Here is a 21,405-nt window from a genome sequence, read left to right on the forward strand (position 1 = left end):
GAAAATGTTTTAGTTTTACTGCCGAGGAACAGGAAGGAGGGGCCGTTCTGACTGATTCAATTTAGTGCGAGGCTGAGCAGCAGAAATGTTTCAGAGTCAGCCAGAGGCTACAGAGGGAATAAGATGTCAGAAAAAACGGCATGATGAACGTTTGCATGTGAGCCTCCTGTCGTTTATCATGTAAGGTTTCCTCTGTGTGTGTGTGTGTGTGTGTGTGTGTGTGTGTGTGTGTGTGTGTGTGTGTGTGTGTGTGTGTGGTGTGTGTGTGTGTGTGTGTGTGTGTGTGTGTGTGTGTGTGTGTGTGGTTTGTGATTGACGACGCATAGACCTCTTCCTATATTTCATTTTAAGCCTCCTGGCAACAGCATAAACGGACGTCCTCACAAGGGACTATGGGTAAGTGGTCCTCACAATGACTGCAAAATAGGTATGTGTGTGTGAGCAAAAAGGATTAATTGTTAGAAGAGGCTTCTGCATCGTCCATTTGTTGTACATTGTACACATTGCATTGTTTGACAAGGGGGGATAAACTGGGACTCATGTTTTATTTTACACTCACAATAAAAAAAGGCTAGTTTTCTTGAAAAAAAAAGAAGATGTTTTCACACTGTGCTCCTTTTTAAATTGACCTTTAGGAGGGTCCCAATGAGATTAAGAACATCTGTTTTAGGGGACATGAAGAGGAACAGATGTAACAAAAAGTACGAAACCTAAAACGTCCACAAAAAGCGTAATATACAGTATTAAAAATAACAAAAAATACTGCAAAACAGTTAGCATTGTCTGCTAAGTTAGCTTTTTATGTGGCATAATGTACATCCGTCCAAAAAGCAGCCATTTTGTCCACTATTCTAGAAAAGCTCAATTTTTTTTGATAAAGCACAGCTTTCTGTGTGTTAACGAGAGAAAATTATATATTTGTTAACATAACCGACTCAATTTGGAGGGACTCTCAGACAGCAATCATTTCAGTTGTTAAAAATCCCATCCTGTCCATTTCAATCACAAAAAACCAGGGGATGTAAATTCAAAAAAAGTTTTAATACTGTTGTTAATCAGTTACTGTACACATTCAACTCGAAGCGTTTTCTTTAAATGGCAGGCTGTACTCAGCTGGATAAGTGCAATGTTGAACACTGGCGGACATCTTCTTTGGCAACAGGAGTGGAGAAATACATAAATATTGGTACAAAATAAATTAATAAAAGAATGCACAAAGAAATACATCTAAGGAGGCAGATGGTAGACGAGTAAAAAGTACATTTAAATGTATTATTTTAACTAATGTATATGTACACATTTAGTTGTGTGTATAAAACGTCTGCTACATTACAAACCATGAAGGCCTGTTTCTTGTCTTCAAAGTTAAAACTAAACATGGAAAAATAGTTTTTATGCTGAATATATCTAGAAAAGGCAAAGGGGGAAAATGCAGTTTATTTTACATTAAAACTGAATCCTATCCTTTTTAACAAAAACAATTATATTCATATGTTACTCTTCACTGTAACTTTAATTATTATATTTCATACCTGACGTATTTCCTTTTAAAGCTTGTGTTTTCTTAGCTTTTTAATGACTATTTTTTAATGCTTTTACATTTGTTGTCCCTTCTTAATGCTCGTTATTGTGAATAACTTCCCTTTCCACATCTTCTGTATTTTGTTTGTATTTTGTATTTCTCGCTTTACATTTCATTTCCTATGAATCCAGTTCTGTCTTCATCCTTGTATTCGCAATAACAAAATAATATGTACACTATTCACACTGACAACGTTATTATTATAAACATGTTTCAGCAGCAGTGGTTCCATCCCTCAGTCCAGCTGTGTTTCACATCAGGAAGCTGCAGTGAAACATCGAGAGGAAACGGGATGAAGGAAGGAAGGAAGAAATTCCCAGAAGGCTCACGAGGAGCTGCAGGAGAGAGAGGAGCTGACGGAGGAGAGCTGGATGAGAGGAGACGCCAGCTCCAGGTAATCCTGCAGAGAAACAGCAGATTCACAGATAACTACAAATGGGACTTAATGTTGACTTTATGTACATTTTTTTTTTCTTAAAATGTGAGAAAATAGTCAGGATTCTTAGATTTAAAAAAGAAATATAACTTTTTTTTGTCACTATTCAATTTTTCCTCAGAATTTGGACTTTTTCCACATAATTTTGACTAATATTTTTTTTGTATTCTGTTTCGTTCATAACATTTAAGAAAATAGTCAGAATTCTAAGATTCTAAGAAAGAAGTATTTTTTTTCACTTCTCCATTTTTCTTTTCTCAGAAATTTGACTTTTTTCTTAGAATTTTGCCATTTTTTTTTGCCAATTGAGATTTTATTTATTTTAGTTTCGACATTTTCAACCTAATAATTTGTTCTCACAATTTTGTCTTTTTGACAAAAAAATGAAAAGTCTTTCTGGGTAAAAAAAAGAAGAAAAAAGTCAGAATTCTTAGATTTTAAAGGAATGGTATGCTCATGACACTCATTTTTTAAAAATTATCATCCGATAAAACAGACCAGTCTCTGCCAGTCTCTCTTTTTTTTTTTTTAATCCGATGACATTATCAGTGATTTTAAACTGATTATATACCGAAATAACATCAACACTGTGGGCGCCGCCATTTCCCGGACGTGACGTAATCCATGCGTTTGGTTTTCGAAGACACGTTGATCTCCATGTTATTTACTGTAGTTTCTCTCTTCAAATATGCCTCACTGTATCGCGAAATATTGCCATAATTCGGATAGGAACAATCCACGGAATGCTCGGTTCCATCTGTTGCCAAAAGGTAAGCGTAAGAAGTACATTCGGAGGCAGTGGCTAGCGAAATGTGGCCGGCCCGAACCGAGAGATTTACAGGCTCATGTATGCAGCGAACATTTCACATTTCCGGACGACTACTCTGAGAGTATGATCAAACATAACATGGGATTTAAAGAACAACCATTACTCAATGGAGATGCAGTACCATCGGTCTTTCTGGTGTCATCACCGACCAGGACACCAGTTCGGCCAGTTGAGAAATCGCCCTCTGCAAGTGTGAAGCGACGGAGGAGCAGAAGTAGTGCTCGGAGTAAGAATAAGGTATGTTATAGCGCATTTCCATTGCAGCGGCTAGCCCCGTTTTAACGTCCAGGCCAGGACAGTTTTTGGTGGCCTTTCCATATAGCGTAGTACCGGCTAGTGTGTATTTTACCCCAGTTTTTCCGGCTCCATAAAATCGTGATTCTATGGCCAGGGACAACGAAGCTGAGTATGCTAAACTAGAGAGGGAATCGCTAGCAAGGGTGGTACTACATGCATACATATAGTATCTTATATCATCTTCCTATTATACACACATGCATTTCCAAACATTTGGACTACCTATGTTGCAAATGTATTATCTTTTCAATTTACACACGGCATCTATTGCACGTCTGTCCGTCCTGGGAGAGGGATCCCTCCTCTGCTGCTCTCCCTGAGGTTTCTCCCATGTTCCCTTTAAACTGGGGGTTTTCTTCGGAAGTTTTTCCTTGTACGATGTGAGGGTCTTAGGACAGAGGGTGTCGTATTGTCATACTGATATGTATGGATGAATTCCCCCATCCAATCTCTTCACATTGGTCAAAACTTGTTCCTCTGCTGACGAGTTCGAACTGAAATACTCCGTGTGTTGACAAAGTGAACGCATGGATGACGTCACGACCATCACGTGACTACTGAAAATGGCAAACATGGCGGCGGCCAGACGGAATATACAGGTCTTGATAAAAAAGAGCTATAAAATCATTATTTACCGGGGAATATCGCTGATCTCTTCAGGGTATGGTTTAAACATAACGTTTCACTAAATACTGAAGTTTTGATTAATTATCTAATGAGTGGACCATTCCTTTAAGAAAGAAATATAATTATTTTTTCACTTTTCCATTTTTATTTGTTTCTCAGAAATTGACTTTTTTCACAACATTTTTCTTTTACGTTAATTTTACTTAAAAAAAAAAACAGCTGTTTGTGCTGTTATTACCTGGTTGGCCATGAGGGAAAGTGTTCGGTCTAAATCGTCCACCAGCTGAGAGAAAGTGGGTCTGCGAGCGGGGACGGCGTGCCAGCAGTCTCTCATCATCCGATACCTGGAAACACACATAACATGCAAACAGCTGGATTATATAAACAGTATATTTTATTTTTGTTTCAGGTACATTTAAAACACATACAAATGTGTTGTCTTTTTTATTTTTTATATTGGACACTGTCAAGTGTAAAATGCACTTTTCTAAAACTAGAATAAACCCCTAATAATCTGTGTTTCTGTTTAAAGGAAGGGGGTCCGGGCCACTCACAGCTCCATTTTTGGGTATTTTTTATATATTTATACACTCACAGCTCCTGGGGGCAGGCGGAGGGTTTCTCCATGCGATGGCCCTCCTTCAGCAGTTTAAAGAGTTCCTCCACAGGGACCCCGGGGTACGGAGACCCCCCGAGGGTGAAGATCTCCCACAGCAGGACCCCGAAGGACCACCTGCAGAAAGAACAGGACAGAAAACATTCAGGTATGGAGAAAATAAAACCAATCAAGCTGGCAAACTGAAGTATTTTTCACTCGGAGAGGAAAGCTGTCAAAACTTTAATTTTCAGCAGAGCCTTGGATTCTTTTAAAGGTCACCTATCATGCTATTTTTAGCTTGAAAACTAAAAAGAGGCGGAGCTAATGCCTGATCAGAATTCTACCGGAGATAAAGTTAAATTCTGCTGTGATAAAACGCCATCCTGTTCTAAACCACATCAAGGATTATTTCTGAAACAGTATGGAGTTGAAATGCTTTTTCTCTCACGGGTTTATCACAAGGTGAGTTCCTTTTTTTATTTTCTGCTTTTCAAACACATGCTCTCTCCAGTACAGGTTAGCTCTGAGTGTTAGCGAGGCTTGCTAATGTAAACAAAGACGAGATTACGTCCAAAACACGTCAGGCTTTGTTTCTGATAGCAACTTTCTGTGGGTCCGCCATCCGAAATTACATCATATCGGCAGCAAATCTGCATCCGCTCGTTGTTCCCCCGTTTTTAGAGATGTGGGTACGGAGGAAAAGAGAGAGGGGTTTATTTCCTGACGCTGCGTGAGTTCCCTGACACACCGGGGACACATAGTGATGTAGAAAAGACATCAAAAAGTGCATTTTGCATGATAGGTCCCCTTTAATATATTTTCTTATATTAATTTATAACATTTTATTTTGTTTTTTAGTTAATCAGATAAAGGCCTACTTTCTTGTCTTAAAGTTTTATAATTGAATCTTTAACTCACACGTCGCTCTGGTGTGTGTAGATCCGATCGAACAGAGCCTCTGGAGCCATCCACTTCACCGGCAGACGGCCCTGCAGGAAACGATACACAATATAAGAACATTTCTTAACATCTAAGAAAAAAATATATATTAAAAAAAATCACTTTTCCATTTATATTTGTTTCTCAAAATCGTGACTTTTTTTTAAATATTAAAATATCAGGAACCAGTTTAGAATAAGGCTACCCTTATAAAAGATTCATGAATGGTTTGTAATTGGGTTATTAATTAGGTTGTACACACTTTATTAATCATTAAGAACCATTTATAAACCAGTTCTAACAGTTTTCATACATCAACACAGGCTCACTATTTGGCAAGATGACTAAGCCTTATATTGGCTACTTAGCGAGAATCAACTCAGTGAGCAACAGATACCAAGGATGCTGGCTGATGAAGGAGACGAAGTAAGCGAGGTAGCCAATTTAAGGCTCAGCAGTACAGATACATGTGGGCTCACTATTTGGCAAGATGACTAAGCCTTATAGAAAAATCACTTTTCCATTCGTATTAAAAGTATTATTCGTCCTCACGTTGGTGGTCTTCTTGTAGTAATCGATGTGATGAACGTCTCGAGCCAAACCGAAGTCAGCAATCTTCATCACGTTGTCTTCGGTCACCAGAACGTTCCTCGCTGCCAAATCTCTGTGGATACACTGAGGGGGGAATAATTAACATCAAATAATTATTAATAATAATAGAGTAAATCAGTTTCCACCCCATATCAAAATCTGGTGCAGAAATATATGTTTTTATCCATTTTATGTGGCCAGGCAAGAGCTCTGGAAGAATATAATATGTTTATTATTATTTATCGGTTACATGTCGCTTTACAGAAGCATGTTGCCACTAAACTACATCTCCCACAATGCATCTCATTTTGTGACATGCGCAATGAAGAGACTTGAAATGATTTGCCCCAGACTTCTGCTTTTAGACGTAGTTACATATTCAGTTATGACCCTATCCGATAATAATCCAATGCTCCCTGCAATCATGTAATATAATACATTATTTTATATATCTTTTTATAGTCTTAAAGTTACAACCAGCCCTTTTGAGTGCAACCATAATGCTGATGTGGCCCGAGGTGAAATTGAGTTTGATGACCCTGATGTAGAAGACATTTAGATTTTTGACCAAATACATTTTTTTCTCAGAATTTTGACGTTTTCTTGGACATTTTATTCTTTCAAAACTTTTCCCCATAATTTCGTCATTTTCCACCGAATAGTTTACCTTCCTGGAGGCGAGGTAGTCCATCCCTCTGGACACCTGGTACGCAGCAGAGACCAGCTCCCTGACCTCCAGCCGGTCCATGGCCTCCTGCTGGGAGTCGCTCCAGTACTCCAGACCAGGGGGGCGACGAGACCTCAGGACCTCCCGGAGGTTCCCCTGAGAGGCAAACTCTACCACAACATACAGAGACCCTGAAGAAGAGGAGGAGGAAGAGGAAGAGGAGGAGGAGGAGGAAGAGGGGTTAGCATCATTAGCTTCTGTGGAGCATTCAGCGACTTTGTTTCATTAATCCTATTTTTTTTTAGCAGAAACATTTATTTTAGTGTTAGACTTTACATAATTGAATTTACTTATTTATTTGTAATATTTCTTTATTTTATCTGGTTATAGACTTTTAATCATTCATCTTCCCACTTTTATTTATCTTCTTCTCACATACATTGACACACACACACACACACACACACACACACACACACACACACACACACACACACACACACACACACACACACACACACACACACACACACACACACACACACACACACACACACACACACACACACACACACACACACACACACACACACACACACACACACACACACACACACACACACACACACACACACACACACACACACACACACACACACACACTCACACACTCACCGTCCTGTGTGCACGCTCCCAGCAGGTTGATGATGTTTTTGTGTTTCCCGATCATCTTCATCATCTCCATCTCAGAGATCAGGTCGGACAGATCCTTCTCCGTGGCGTCCGCTGCACCACGGCAATAAAAAAAAACATTAAAACAAATCTTTAAAAAAAAAAGATGTCTTCCTCATGGTTTCCACTCTCTGCAGATGTATTTCCGGACACATTAATTAATTTAAAGCACCTCACCTTTGAGCATCTTCACGGCGACTTTAGTGAGGCGGGTCGGTTTGTTCTTATCGATCCCGACCGCCTCGGCCAGAACCACCTGCCCGAAACATCCCTCGCCCAAAGGCTTCCCCAGCGTCAGTCTGAGGACACACACACATTAAAGATTAGTTCAAATACTATGTCTAACCCATATTTACTGTTTTCTCAGAATTTGTAACCTTTCCACAAAATTTGTTTTATTATATTTTTTTAAATACTCGATGTCTTCATTATCTTTAAGAAATAATAAACGAGCATTTTGTTGGACTGTGCTGCGCTGCCAAAAGAGCCATCCCTGTTCTGATTTGCTATCTGGCCGGCTCTGTTGTGATTGGTCAACCTGCTTACAGATGTCCCGCCCCTTAGCCTATAACGTAGAGTTCGTTCACATAAAAAGTGCAGAATAATAGACATCAGAATCAGAATTAAGTTTATTGCCAGGTACGTTTACACCCACAAGGAATTTGCTTTATCTGGTGGTGCGAACATTAACAATATAAAAAGAATAAGTTGCAAAGTACAAACAAAAAAAAAATATATAAATATAAGGATAATAAAAATATTTTTTATTATCCTTATATTTATATATATATTTTTTGTAGTTATATTTAAATTTGGTGTAAATACTTGTCTTTAATGCTAAATTGTTTCTTAAATATATAATATATATATATAACCTTAAAAGCCAAAAACAAAACACTTGACAATGAGTATATGGCAAACTACAGTGTATTATATTTTGATGTTAATGTTAGCGTCTCTACTGTGACATGTTTCCATGCTTTAATGTTCAAGTTAATTTCTAAAGGTTTGAAAGGTGTATTTTTTAAAGTTTTTAATGTGTAATATAAGGTTTTCCTAAGAATAATTTTCAAGGTTTCTCTAAGGTGAATTCCGAGGTTTTTCAGCACCTTACATGGATATATCATTTATTGATCCCAATTTGAGAAATTATTTCGTTATAGAAGCAGAAGTGTGTTCAGACATTAGAATACCATACTTCAAATACTTTAAAAAGTGGATTTAGAGAATTAACAAATAAAAAAAAAAAAATATATATATATATATTATATCAAATTTTACATACATACCGTACATTTCGGACTATAAGCCGCGACTTTTCCCCCATTTTCTTTGTATAGCTAACGGCCACTAGGGAACCTTCTAAATCTATTGATTGTACAGGTACAATCAACCACCTTTAACTCTATGGGCTCTATGACCGGTCCGCGCCCGCCACCTTTAAGCGGCGGGCTCCAGCAGGAAAAGCTGGAGGCCGGAAAAGAGTGAGACAGGTAGCGCGCCAAAGTAAAAGTGGAACCGAGAGACAGAACGAGAGCAAGACAGACGGACAATTTAGCTGCTGCGGCTTATATGCAGGTGCGCTTTATAGTCCGAAAAGTACGGTACATAACAATATAAAATATTCTGGATGATTAAAATAAAAAGTCAAAAGTACTACAGGACTTTTATAAAGTGTGGAAAATGACAACTACATGTTCAGGGTTAGATTCGCTACCGAGCAACAGACCTGTAGAGACTTATTTAGGGAGTTAACCAGAGTCACATTTTATCTGACCTTTGATAAATCTTCACATAAATAATGCAGAGTAATAGATAACTAGGTACCGTTCTCGAGGGAGTTCCCATGCGGGGTCGTAGGGCAGCTCGTACTCTGAGACTCCGGTGAGGCTGGAGGTCGCGGCGCTCGAGAGACGAGACGAACGTATCAAACACAAACCTGACGAGGAGTCCACCGACACCTGGGACGAAATACAGAAATACTTATTTATATTATATAATATTTATCCTGGGGAATAAGGTTTCATGACGGCCACTCCATTTTAAAATGAGTTCAAATAAGAGACAAATAGAGTAAATGTTTATATAAAAAAAGAAAGTTAGAGGAGTCCATCGACACCTGGGGAGAAATACAGAAACACTTTATTTGACTTTTGCAGAATTGTAAAAAAAAAAATCGCAGAATTTGACTTTTTTTTATTAGAAATGTTTCCTTTTTATAAGAATATTCACTTTTTTCTTAGAAATTGTTTTTTTTCTTCTCTTTTTTATCATAATTTTAACTTTTTTTATTAGAAATTTGACTTTTTCCTCAGAATTTGGGACTTTTGTTAGAATTTGAATTTTCCCTTATTTATTTTTTATCAGAAATTTGACTTTTTCTCAACATTCAGAAATGTAACATTTTCTTAAGAATTTTTACTTTTTCAACAACAAAAAAAAGTACTTTTTCAATTTTTTTTACTTTTGACCGAATTTTTACTTTTTTCTCAGTATTAAACTGTTTTCTCACATAATTTATACTTTTTCACAGAATTTTTGCTTCCATTTATTTCTTAAATTCTCAGAATTCTTAGATTCCGGGTCCAACACAGACAAACAGCATCCCTGCAGCTCTGTGTATTCAGCAATAGAAGCAGGAAGGTAAACAGTGAACAAAGAGGGCGGTGTTACCTGTCTCCTCAGAGGAATGCTCTTCGCTAACTTCTGGACGGCCAGCTGATGGTGGAAGTGGTTTTTCTTCGGCGCCCAGCAGAGTCTGCAGATGACGGCGGTGGCGATGAGGATGATGATGATGAAGAAGCCGAGGCAGTAGATGAAGATCTCCAGGTACGTCTGCGAGGGCAGCGGGGTGGGAGGGAGCTCTGAGAGAAAACACATCATCAAATCAAAAGGGTTTTAACTCTTTAAGATACATTTTCAAGGTTTCCCTAAGGTTCATTTCAATGTTTTAAAGGTGTGTTATACAGTTTCTCTAAGGCTCATTATCAAGATTTTTAAGGTAAATTTTTCAAGGTTTTTAAGGTAAATTATTCAAGGTTTTAACATGTATTATAAGGTTTTTCTAAGATTCATTTTCAAGATTTCTCTAAGGTTGATTTTAATGTTTTCGAAGGTGCATTTTCAAGGTTTTTCAGCACCTTACATCTGTGGTAAATTGCATATTTCTTTACAGTTCATACACTTTTCAGGCACTCCTGTAGAGTCTGATACAACTTTTCTTACATATAGTTAACTTTTGTAAAACCATTAAAGTTCAGTGTTTTTTAAAGCATTCATAGTTATTGAAAAACTCTTTTTAAATGTTATGCTGCCTCTAAAAAAGACAACGGTTTTTTTTTCCTATATTGTAAAAAGCTATGTTGTTCTTGCACTTTAGAAGGAAAGTTATTCTGAGCACAAACAGAAACAAAGAAATGTTTGCACTCACTTTTCTGTAGATTTTAAGAAACATATTTTCAAACGGCACATTAAATTCAAGAAGTTTCTGAGCGCTTACCGTCAGTGACACTGAGCCAGGCGGAGTGATGCGAGACGCCGATGGGGTTTCCTGCTAAACACGTGTATTCTCCTGAATCATTAAGACTCACGTTCCTCAGAGTCAGAACCTCCATCTCTTTATCCGTCATGTTCAGACCCGCAGTCTGCGGCAAACACACAAATGAGATGTAAAACAAAAATTAAATATAGGTAGATTTCCTAGCATTTCAACATACTTGTACTTTGCTTGAGTATTTCCAATTTTGGAATCAGATTAAGAATCAAGTGTATTACCAGATACATTTAAGACATACAAGAAATGCAAACAGAAACAACTAGACATTAAGTTGTAAGAAAAGGTCAAAAAAACACATTTAACGTTAAATAAGATATAAAGACAAGTATTTTTTGTTAAACTAAGTACAATGAATATATGACATTTTATGCTACTTTTACCATAACTTTTACCATTACCTAATGTCAAGTTTTTTTTTTTAAAGCAGCTAACTGCTAGTGAGACTGTACTTGTTTATCTATCTGTGTGGGGACACAAGTTTCAGACCTTGAGTACAAGGACGTATAGTTATCCGACAATTATTTCTTTCTAAACTGATTAATATGAATATATTTCATGCTACGTTTACCATAACCCCCTACTGTCCATTTTTGAGTTTTTTTTTAAAGCAGCTAACTGCTAGTGTAACTGTGTAGGCCCTACTTGTTTATCTATCTGTGTGGGGACACGAGTTTCAGACCTAGAGTACAAGGACGTATGGTTATCCGACAATTATTTCTTTCTAAACTGATTAATATGAATATATTTCATGCTCCTTTTATCATAACCCCCTACTGTCCATTTTTTTGTTGTTTTTTTAAAGCAGCTAACTGCTAGTGTAACTGTGTACTTGTTTATCTATCTGTGTGGGGACACGAGTTTCAGACCTTGAGTACAAGGACGTATGGTTATCCGACAATTATTTCTTTCTAAACTGATTAATATGAATATATTTCATGCTCCTTTTATCATAACCCCCTACTGTCAGTTATTGAGTGTTTTTCTGTGTTTAGTAGTACACATTGTTTTGAAGCGGCTCACTGCTAGTGTGACTCTGTTCTTGTTTATATATCTTTATGGGGATACAAGTTTCAGACCATGAGTACGAGGACGTATGGATGTCCAAAAACAATTTTTTTTAAACTGAGTACAATGAATATGTGACCTGTTATGCTACTTTTAACATAACCCCCTTATGTCAGTTTTTGAGTGCAAAAAGTGTTTAGTAGTACACATTTTTAAAAAGCGGCTCGCTGCTAGTGTGACTCTGTACTTGTTTATATATCTTTGTGAGGACCACAAGTTTCCCACCTTGAGTACGTGGACGTAAGGATGTCCGTCGGGCGCCTCTCTGCTGCCGTTGATGGTGATGTGTTTGAGCCACTGGATGTGAGGCTGCGGGTCGCTGAACACGCGGCACACAAACACCACGTCTCTACCCACGACCGCCGTCTGATTGGCCGGGAGACCCGCCTGCAGGATAGGTCTGTGAGGAGAACGCTCTGAAATAAAAAGACGAATAAATAAACAATACAATACAGCCTGCACTTTACTCCAGCTTGCACTGACACAATATATATATATATTTTATACACAGTCAAACATATTTATTTGACTTAAACCAATATATTCCTGCACTTTAACCGTATGAATGCTTGTTGTTTGTATGTCGTCTTCTTCTGAATGTTGTACGTCTCTTGTTTGTTTTTCTGTATTTTTGATGGCACCTTAAAAAAAAGGAGTAGCTCTACTCATCTCATTGTACCTGTATAATGAAAATAAATGATTCTATTCTATTCTTATTTATAAAGCACTTTAAAACCTCCAGTGCTGTACAGTCAAATAAATAAACAAACAAAACATACAAAAATCACACAGCTCAGCTCACACACCATAAAACAAGTACAAACAATAGACAATTTAAAAGCAATAAAAGCAACAATCAACAAGATGTCAAAACGCTAAGGAGAAGAGGTGGGTTTTAAGAAGTGCTGTAAAAGCAGACAGTGTGGAGGAGTCGTAGAAACACACACATTAATATTACACACACTCTCCTGGGTGTAAATGTAAGTTTTCTTACCGTCTACATCCAGCAGGTAGGTGTGTTTGATGCTCCCGTGTTCATTCTCCACCACACAGGTGTAGTTCCCTTTATCAGATGGCACCACCGACTCCATTATTAAAGTCCACATGTGGTCTCGGATCTGAAAAATAAAAGACATAGATAAGACCCATGAGATAATGCCTCATTTGAATAAAAAAAAAAAAGAACCATCAATTAAGATGTAAGATGAAACAATAGGCAATTAATCCCTCAGTAAATCAAGAGAGCATCCATCAGAAGCTTTTCTATAACCGGTTAATCTTTCAAATCTAATTTTAAGTAAAAATTAGATTCTTAAATGTGCATATTAAATTAAAAATAAATATCTCTCAGATATGGATTTCACATAGGACAAGACAAGACATTTAATAGTGTGCAAATATTTTACTTTTCCGATATGTTATAGACCAAACAGGTCCTTTATGTCCGAAATTACAACAATCTCAAAGCCTGCATATTATTTACACTTTACGACTAAAACATACAGAAAAGGAATTTTTATGGCAGTGTTTTCTGATTTAGAGAGGTATACAAAGTAGGGATGCCAGCGATTATTCGATTATTCGAATATTCGCTACAGTCTCCATAATCGAATATTATCTTTAAAAATCGATTTTTTTTTTAATTTTTTTTTTTTTATATATATATATATATATATCTTTTTTTATTATTATTATTTTTTTTCTGGCTTAGTTTCAACCAAAATATATATTATATATATATATGCTAATAATAGTAATAGTATTAATAATTGTAAATGGTCATTGGTCACACCACCAGTTTGTTTTACTGTAAACTTGGTGTCGGTCGAATAATCGATTATTATTCGCCAGGGCTGCCGAATAATCGATTTTGATCATGGTCAGTTTCTGGCAACCCTAATACAAAGAGATATCATCAAACAATAATATGAACCCAGCTTTATCCAATGATCCCATTTCTTTGATGGATAATATGCAAATTAGCACACATTTACTTACTCATATCCATTTTAACATATCAGAAAACTTGTAATGTAAAAAAGTATTTTCTTGATGTCAGTAATCACCGCGGGACTTTTTTACACCCTTACCTTGTAGCCTCCGATCCGTTGGTCCTTTCTGAACACTCTCCCGTTCTTGTACCAGCGCAGCGTGGGGACCGGGCTCCCGGTGGCCTGGCAGCGAAACTTCACCGTTTTGCTGGCGGGAACGGCGTGAAGCTGCTTCTCCATTTTGTCCGGCATCACCCACTGCGGCGCTAACGCTAACGAGAAAACACAGCGGGGTAAACATCGGGACAACCAGTCATTTTTAAAAACCAAAAAAAGGCAGCGGAAAGAGAAACCAAGACTTCCAGTTTAAGAAGAATGGAATTAGGATTATGATAATTGTTCATGGGAAATTAATAATTGTTTATGAGTCCTTAATTTAAGATCAAAAAGGGAAATGTAGAATTAGCAACTTGCTAAATTCATGGCAATCTAATGCCGCAATTTAGCATTTTATCTTATACACTATTTTATTATCATTAAGGCACATAGTTAACAACTGAATAAAAGCAGAAAAAAATGAAAGCAGAAATGTAAATATACATGTATGTATACTCAAGAAAACACAAATACAACCATCACCATCAATGTATCTGCTGATTATTTCCCTTAAACTGGGTGTCAGATGTCTTGTCTTGCCAAAGATATTCACTTTGCAATAATTTGAAACTGAGAAAAAGAGACGTGAAGTTTTAGTCTTACTTTGGAGCTTCTCGTTACTCGTTGACAGCTCATTGGACAGTTTATTTTCCTCTGAGGATGACTCATCGTCTTCTTCGTCTTCAGAGGATTTTACTGCGTCAGCTACAGAAAGAAGTAAAAATGTTTAAAAGCTGCTCACAAAGCTTTGCTTGTTTATGTGTGTACTTGTTTGACTATCTTTGTGGGGACCAATCTTTTTTTAGACCTTCAAAGTGAGAACAATTAAAAAAATAGGACATTTTGTCCTTTTTCTTGCAATCAAACCATTTTAAACCCTCAGAATTATATATAATTAAGGTTTTAGGATCATTCTTTAAACAACACTTTCAGAGTATGCATACCAGTTTGAGTTTTCACCAACGTTTACCTGTTTGCAACTCTGTTACTTAAAATAATACATTTACCCTTTTCTGATTCTACTGGTTTACCCAGAATCATTTGAGACAGAGGGAGAAAAGGCAGTATGAGAAAAATAAAGAGCTTTTTGAACATTAGAGACACTAAATACTAATATCAACCTGAACATGAGCAGAATAGGGCTCCTTTAAGCTTTTAAAGAAATAACGCTTTCGTTAGGAAAAGAAGTCGGCCTCTCTTCAGCCTCACCCCTCCCCCACTTTACTTCTCTGTCTCTGGTGAAGGTAAACATAGAAACACAGCCCAGAGAGACGCGTGTATGAAGCTGAATCTCTGGGAAACCTGTCGTGGTGCTGAAAATACAGATTATGGCAAAACGTGCAGCTTCTGCTCAACACGTCAAACCGCTTATAAAAGCAGCGTTAGACAGGCCGGGTCCGCGGCACTTACAGGAACATTTAAGCCAGTTTTTGGTTTCCAAACACTTCACTTTGAGAGAATGAGGGGGAAATTGAAAGCAGGTTTTGTTTATGGAGAAACCGCAGAGAAAAAAGAGGCAAAATGTGATGTTCCTGACCGAGAGGAAAACAAGAATCTACAGGCGCCAAAAACAACAGAATCACTGAGACGCGCAGTCAGCTGCAGACCAGATGGTTGGCACAAAACACACACGATATATGCATGCACACACACACACACTTGCAGGACAGGCTGAATAAATGAGGAAAGGTAGAGTAATCTTCCCTCATTTCTAACCATCGTTTTGTTCCTTTCTGTAGCATTACCTACTTACGAAATAGCAACCTTAAAATGGACAAATGTCAGAAATGCCAGTTTTAGCCTCAACTATTGTTTTTTGTTCTGCTTTTTCCTATTGTTTGTCCCTGTATATGTTATTTAAGTTCTGACTGAGACATAGACACACATAGAAGGTATACACACACACACACACACACACACACACACACACACACACACACACACACACACACACACACAGGACAGGCTGAATAAAGATTTGTTAAAATAATCGTAATTACTTTCTCTCCGTTGTAGGAAACTTGTCTTGTGTCTCGGGAATCATTACAGCTAAAAGTTATTGCATTTGTTGCTTTATTTCTAAATCCTGATTATGCAAACGCTGCAGTGGAAAATAAATAGCTAATCACTTAGAAAAGAGACTTGCAGTTTTTAGCGTCTAAAATGTTCAAGTTTTCTGCTTTATTTCATTTTTGCCCACACAGTGTTTGTCTTACCATGAACACTGTGTTCCTGTGTTACACTCTCTGCACTGGACACACACACACACGCACACACACACACACACACACACACGCACACACACACACAAACACACACATCACCCTAACCGGTTTCAGATGTGGCAAACCCAAAACCAGCCAAACCTTTAAAAAAGAAATTGGAGTAATTTTCCTGTTTAAGAAACTGGTTCATTGGAAAGTTTGATACGCTTTCATGTAATACACACACGTTTAAAACTGAGACTGCAGCTGGGAACACACACACACACACACACACACACACACACACACACACACACACACACACACACACACACACACACAGGACAGAAGTTTGCTTTAATGTTCAAAAAAAGCTCTTTATTCTTCTCGTGCTGCAGCACCTCATTTCACCCTCTGTCTGAAACCAGAGCCCAGTCTGCTCTGATTGGTTAGCTGACATTCTGAATTCAGGACTTTTTACTTGTTATAAAGTATTTTAAGACCGTAGTATTTCTACTTTGACTTTAGAAAAGGATCAGGGTACTTAGTGTGTGGGTATCCAACGCAGGCCTGATCTACATCTAAGCCTCAGAATCCCCATTTGACAACACCTGGTGGTGCGTTCAGGTGCGTGTTACCTGTGTCGGTATCCTCACTTGTCGGTCTGCTCTCGGTGTTTGGAGTCTTCATCAGCATCAGGAGAAGCAGGAGCAGAGAGAAACAGCGAGACGAAGACATCCTCACAGGGAATACCACTGCAGACAGAGAGAGAGACACAATGTTAGAAACACACACACTCACACACACACACACGGTCAGAGATAGCAAACGTACACACATCCTTTACTCAAGTAGAAGCACAGATACTCGTGCTTAAAAATACTCTGGTGAAAGTAGAAGTACTGACTAAACTTCTTTACTCAAGTGAAAGTAAAGAGGCTTTGAAGTGTACTTCAGTAGAAAGTACAGGTATTTGTGTTCAACATGTGAGAAGTAGAAAGTACAGGTATTTGTGTTCAACATGTGAGAAGTAGAAAGTACAGGTATTTGAGTTCAACATGTAAGAAGTAGAAAGTACAGGTATTTGAGTTCAACATGTAAGAAGTAGAAAGTACAGGTATTTGAGTTCAACATGTGAGAAGTAGAAAGTACAGGTATTTGTGTTCAACATGTGAGAAGTAGAAAGTACAGGTATTTGAGTTCAACATGTAAGAAGTAGAAAGTACAGGTATTTGTGTTCAACATGTGAGAAGTAGAAAGTACAGGTATTTGGGTTCAACATGTAAGAAGTAGAAAGTACAGGTATTTGTGTTCAACATGTGAGAAGTAGAAAGTACAGGTATTTGAGTTCAACATGTAAGAAGTAGAAAGTACAGGTATTTGAGTTCAACATGAGAGAAGTAGAAAGTACAGGTATTTGTGTTCAACATGTGAGAAGTAGAAAGTACAGGTATTTGGGTTCAACATGAAAGAAGTAGAAAGTACAGGTATTTGAGTTCAACATGTAAGAAGTAGAAAGTACAGGTATTTGTGTTCAACATGTGAGAAGTAGAAAGTACAGGTATTTGGGTTCAACATGAGAGAAGTAGAAAGTACAGGTATTTGGGTTCAACATGTGAGAAGTAGAAAGTACAGGTATTTGTGTTCAACATGTGAGAAGTAGAAAGTACAGGTATTTGAGTTCAACATGTGAGAAGTAGAAAGTACAGGTATTTGAGTTCAACATGTAAGAAGTAGAAAGTACAGGTATTTGAGTTCAACATGAGAGAAGTAGAAAGTACAGGTATTTGAGTTCAACATGAGAGAAGTAGAAAGTAGAGGTATTTGTGTTCAACATGTGAGAAGTAGAAAGTACAGGTATTTGAGTTCAACATGAGAGAAGTAGAAAGTACAGGTATTTGAGTTCAACATGAGAGAAGTAGAAAGTAGAGGTATTTGGGTTCAACATGAGAGAAGTAGAAAGTACAGGTATTTGGGTTCAACATGTGAGAAGTAGAAAGTACAGGTATTTGTGTTCAACATGTGAGAAGTAGAAAGTACAGGTATTTGAGTTCAACATGTGAGAAGTAGAAAGTACAGGTATTTGAGTTCAACATGTAAGAAGTAGAAAGTACAGGTATTTGAGTTCAACATGAGAGAAGTAGAAAGTACAGGTATTTGAGTTCAACATGAGAGAAGTAGAAAGTAGAGGTATTTGAGTTCAACATGTGAGAAGTAGAAAGTACAGGTATTTGAGTTCAACATGTAAGAAGTAGAAAGTACAGGTATTTGAGTTCAACATGTAAGAAGTAGAAAGTACAGGTATTTGAGTTCAACATGAGAGAAGTAGAAAGTACAGGTATTTGGGTTCAACATGTAAGAAGTAGAAAGTTCAGGTATTTGAGTTCAACATGTAAGAAGTAGAAAGTACAGGTATTTGAGTTAAACATGTAAGAAGTAGAAAGTACTGGTATTTGAGTTCAACATGTGAGAAGTAGAAAGTACAGGTATTTGAGTTCAACATGAGAGAAGTAGAAAGTACAGGTATTTGGGTTCAACATGTAAGAAGTAGAAAGTTCAGGTATTTGAGTTCAACATGTAAGAAGTAGAAAGTTCAGGTATTTGAGTTCAACATGTAAGAAGTAGAAAGTTCAGGTATTTGGGTTCAACATGTAAGAAGTAGAAAGTTCAGGTATTTGAGTTCAACATGTAAGAAGTAGAAAGTACAGGTATTTGGGTTCAACATGTAAGAAGTAGAAAGTTCAGGTATTTGAGTTCAACATGTAAGAAGTAGAAAGTACAGGTATTTGAGTTCAACATGTAAGAAGTAGAAAGTACAGGTATTTGAGTTCAACATGTAAGAAGTAGAAAGTACAGGTATTTGAGTTCAACATGTGAGAAGTAGAAAGTACAGGTATTTGAGTTCAACATGTAAGAAGTAGAAAGTACAGGTATTTGAGTTCAACATGTAAGAAGTAGAAAGTACAGGTATTTGAGTTCAACATGTAAGAAGTAGAAAGTACAGGTATTTGAGTTCAACATGTAAGAAGTAGAAAGTACAGGTATTTGAGTTCAACATGTAAGAAGTAGAAAGTACAGGTATTTGAGTTCAACATGTAAGAAGTAGAAAGTACAGGTATTTGAGTTCAACATGTGAGAAGTCAAAGTAAAAAGTCGTCAGAAAAACAAGTAGTGGAGTAAAGTACTGATACCAGAAACATGTATTGAACAAAGTATTTGTACTGCAATACTTCCCACACACACGGTCCTGAACCACAGAAAAACACACTGCAGTGTGTTTTCTCCCAGCATGCATCACACCTAAGCAGCTGTTTCTCACCTAGAGTGTGAGGACACCGAGAGACATGAACCCCCGACACCCCGAGAGATCACCTGCCAACACTAAATATCTGTTAGGTGTGAACCAACCACACACACACACACACACACACACACACACACACACAAAAATGAAATAAAAACAAGTGTTTAAGTGTTTTTTCAAATACTCATACGCCCATTTTACAGAGAAAATATCTGTTATTAATTTACTTTAAATGTTAGAAAATCACGACAAATCTGAGGTTCCCAGAGTCCAGAGGGAACTCTCTAAAGGCCCTGACACACCAAGCAGTCACCAGAGGACTAGCCGACGCTGAAGTCGGCTGTTGCCTGGCCGTGTTCTCCTGCGTCTTGGCCATGTGTCGCACGGGAACACACCGCACCGACTTCAGTGCGTGAGTGGCAATAACTCTCCTTACCAGCAGGCGGCGGTAGTGTGTATTCGTCAGGCAACAACCGGAAGACAGAGAAGAAGAAGAGTATCTTTTCTCCGTAATATCATACAGAGCTGGCCTCTCCTGGATCAAGGTGATGAGCAGGTCTTCGTTTGCATCATTCCAGATCGCCATGATGAGATGAGATGAATAGCAGTCTGTGTGTGCCTTCTTAAATCGTTTGTTTACGTCCCTCACTTCCGCTTCGCTTCTCATGCACTGATTCGCTAGCTGAACAGCCAATCAGAGTGATTATTCGGCCATGCATCGGGTCAGGCAGTCCAAATAAGGCGTGTCACGGTCGACGGTGCGGGACACACCAACCTGACTACGGCGCCGCGAATGCCCGACAGCCTCTGACTCCCAACATCGGGTTGGTGTGTCAGGGCCTTAATGTTGTTAAATAAACAAAACGCAGCTAATAGTTAATATTAAAGAAGTTTGAAACTGAGGATTTTTTTATTTATCTTATTAAATGAACTAAAAGCGGCAGCATGGAATAAACCAGAAATTAAAATATTCAAATCTCTTGACTTCTCCGTACATCATCTGAGAAGTGAATATGTTGTGGGGGTTTGGATACAAAAGAGATGAAAAGACATCAGGCTCGACTTTAAACAACAAGGACATGTTATCCTTCTTTATGACATTTTATAAACCAAACATATCATGACATTATAAAAGGTGCAAACCGTCTACTACCTATCCTGCAGACAACAGGACTCTTTAAAGTAGAGACACTACATACTGATATACACCTGAACATCAGCAGGAGAGGACTCTTTAAAGTAGAGACACTACATACTGATATACACCTGATCATCAGCAGGAGAGGACTCTTTAAAGTAGAGACACTACGTACTGATATACACCTGAACATCAGCAGGAGAGGACTCTTTAAAGTAGAGACACTACGTACTGATATACACCTGATCATCAGCAGGAGAGGACTCTTTAAAGTAGATACACTACATACTGATATACACCTGAACATCAGCAGGAGAGGACTCTTTAAAGTAGAGACACGACATACTGATATACACCTGAACATCAGCAGGAGAGGACTCTTTAAAGTAGATACACTACATACTGATATACACCTGAACATCAGCAGGAGAGGACTCTTTAAAGTAGAGTCACTACATACTGATATACACATGAACATCAGCAGGAGAGGACTCTTTAAAGTAGAGACACGACATACTGATATACACCTGAACATCAGCAGGAGAGGACTCTTTAAAGGAGAGACACTACATACTGATATACACCTGAACATCAGCAGGAGAGGACTCTTTAAAGTAGAGTCACTACATACTGATATACACCTGAACATCAGCAGGAGAGGACTCTTTAAAGTAGAGACACTACACACTGATA

The 21,405-nt window shown here is 37.8% G+C and overlaps 1 protein-coding gene across 1 annotated transcript; it reads right to left on the minus strand.

Moving 5' to 3' along the window:
- Positions 1-1,022: 1,022 nt before the first annotated feature.
- fgfr1b (fibroblast growth factor receptor 1b) lies at positions 1,023-19,666 on the minus strand. The gene is made up of 17 exons (XM_034078226.1): positions 19,590-19,666; positions 16,909-17,025; positions 14,670-14,771; positions 14,010-14,182; positions 12,914-13,037; positions 12,145-12,335; positions 10,798-10,942; positions 9,972-10,162; positions 9,126-9,259; positions 7,476-7,597; positions 7,242-7,352; positions 6,567-6,757; positions 5,861-5,983; positions 5,288-5,358; positions 4,367-4,504; positions 4,010-4,115; positions 1,023-1,982 (listed from the first exon to the last, which is right to left on the minus strand). The coding sequence occupies exons 2-17, from the start codon at positions 17,006-17,008 to the stop codon at positions 1,908-1,910; spliced, it is 2,097 nt and encodes a 698-aa protein (XP_033934117.1). The 5' UTR covers positions 17,009-17,025; positions 19,590-19,666; the 3' UTR covers positions 1,023-1,907.
- Positions 19,667-21,405: the final 1,739 nt, after the last annotated feature.

This window comes from Pseudochaenichthys georgianus, unplaced genomic scaffold, assembly GCF_902827115.2.
Source record: "Pseudochaenichthys georgianus unplaced genomic scaffold, fPseGeo1.2 scaffold_360_arrow_ctg1, whole genome shotgun sequence".
In the NCBI taxonomy this organism is placed as follows: domain Eukaryota; kingdom Metazoa; phylum Chordata; class Actinopteri; order Perciformes; family Channichthyidae; genus Pseudochaenichthys; species Pseudochaenichthys georgianus.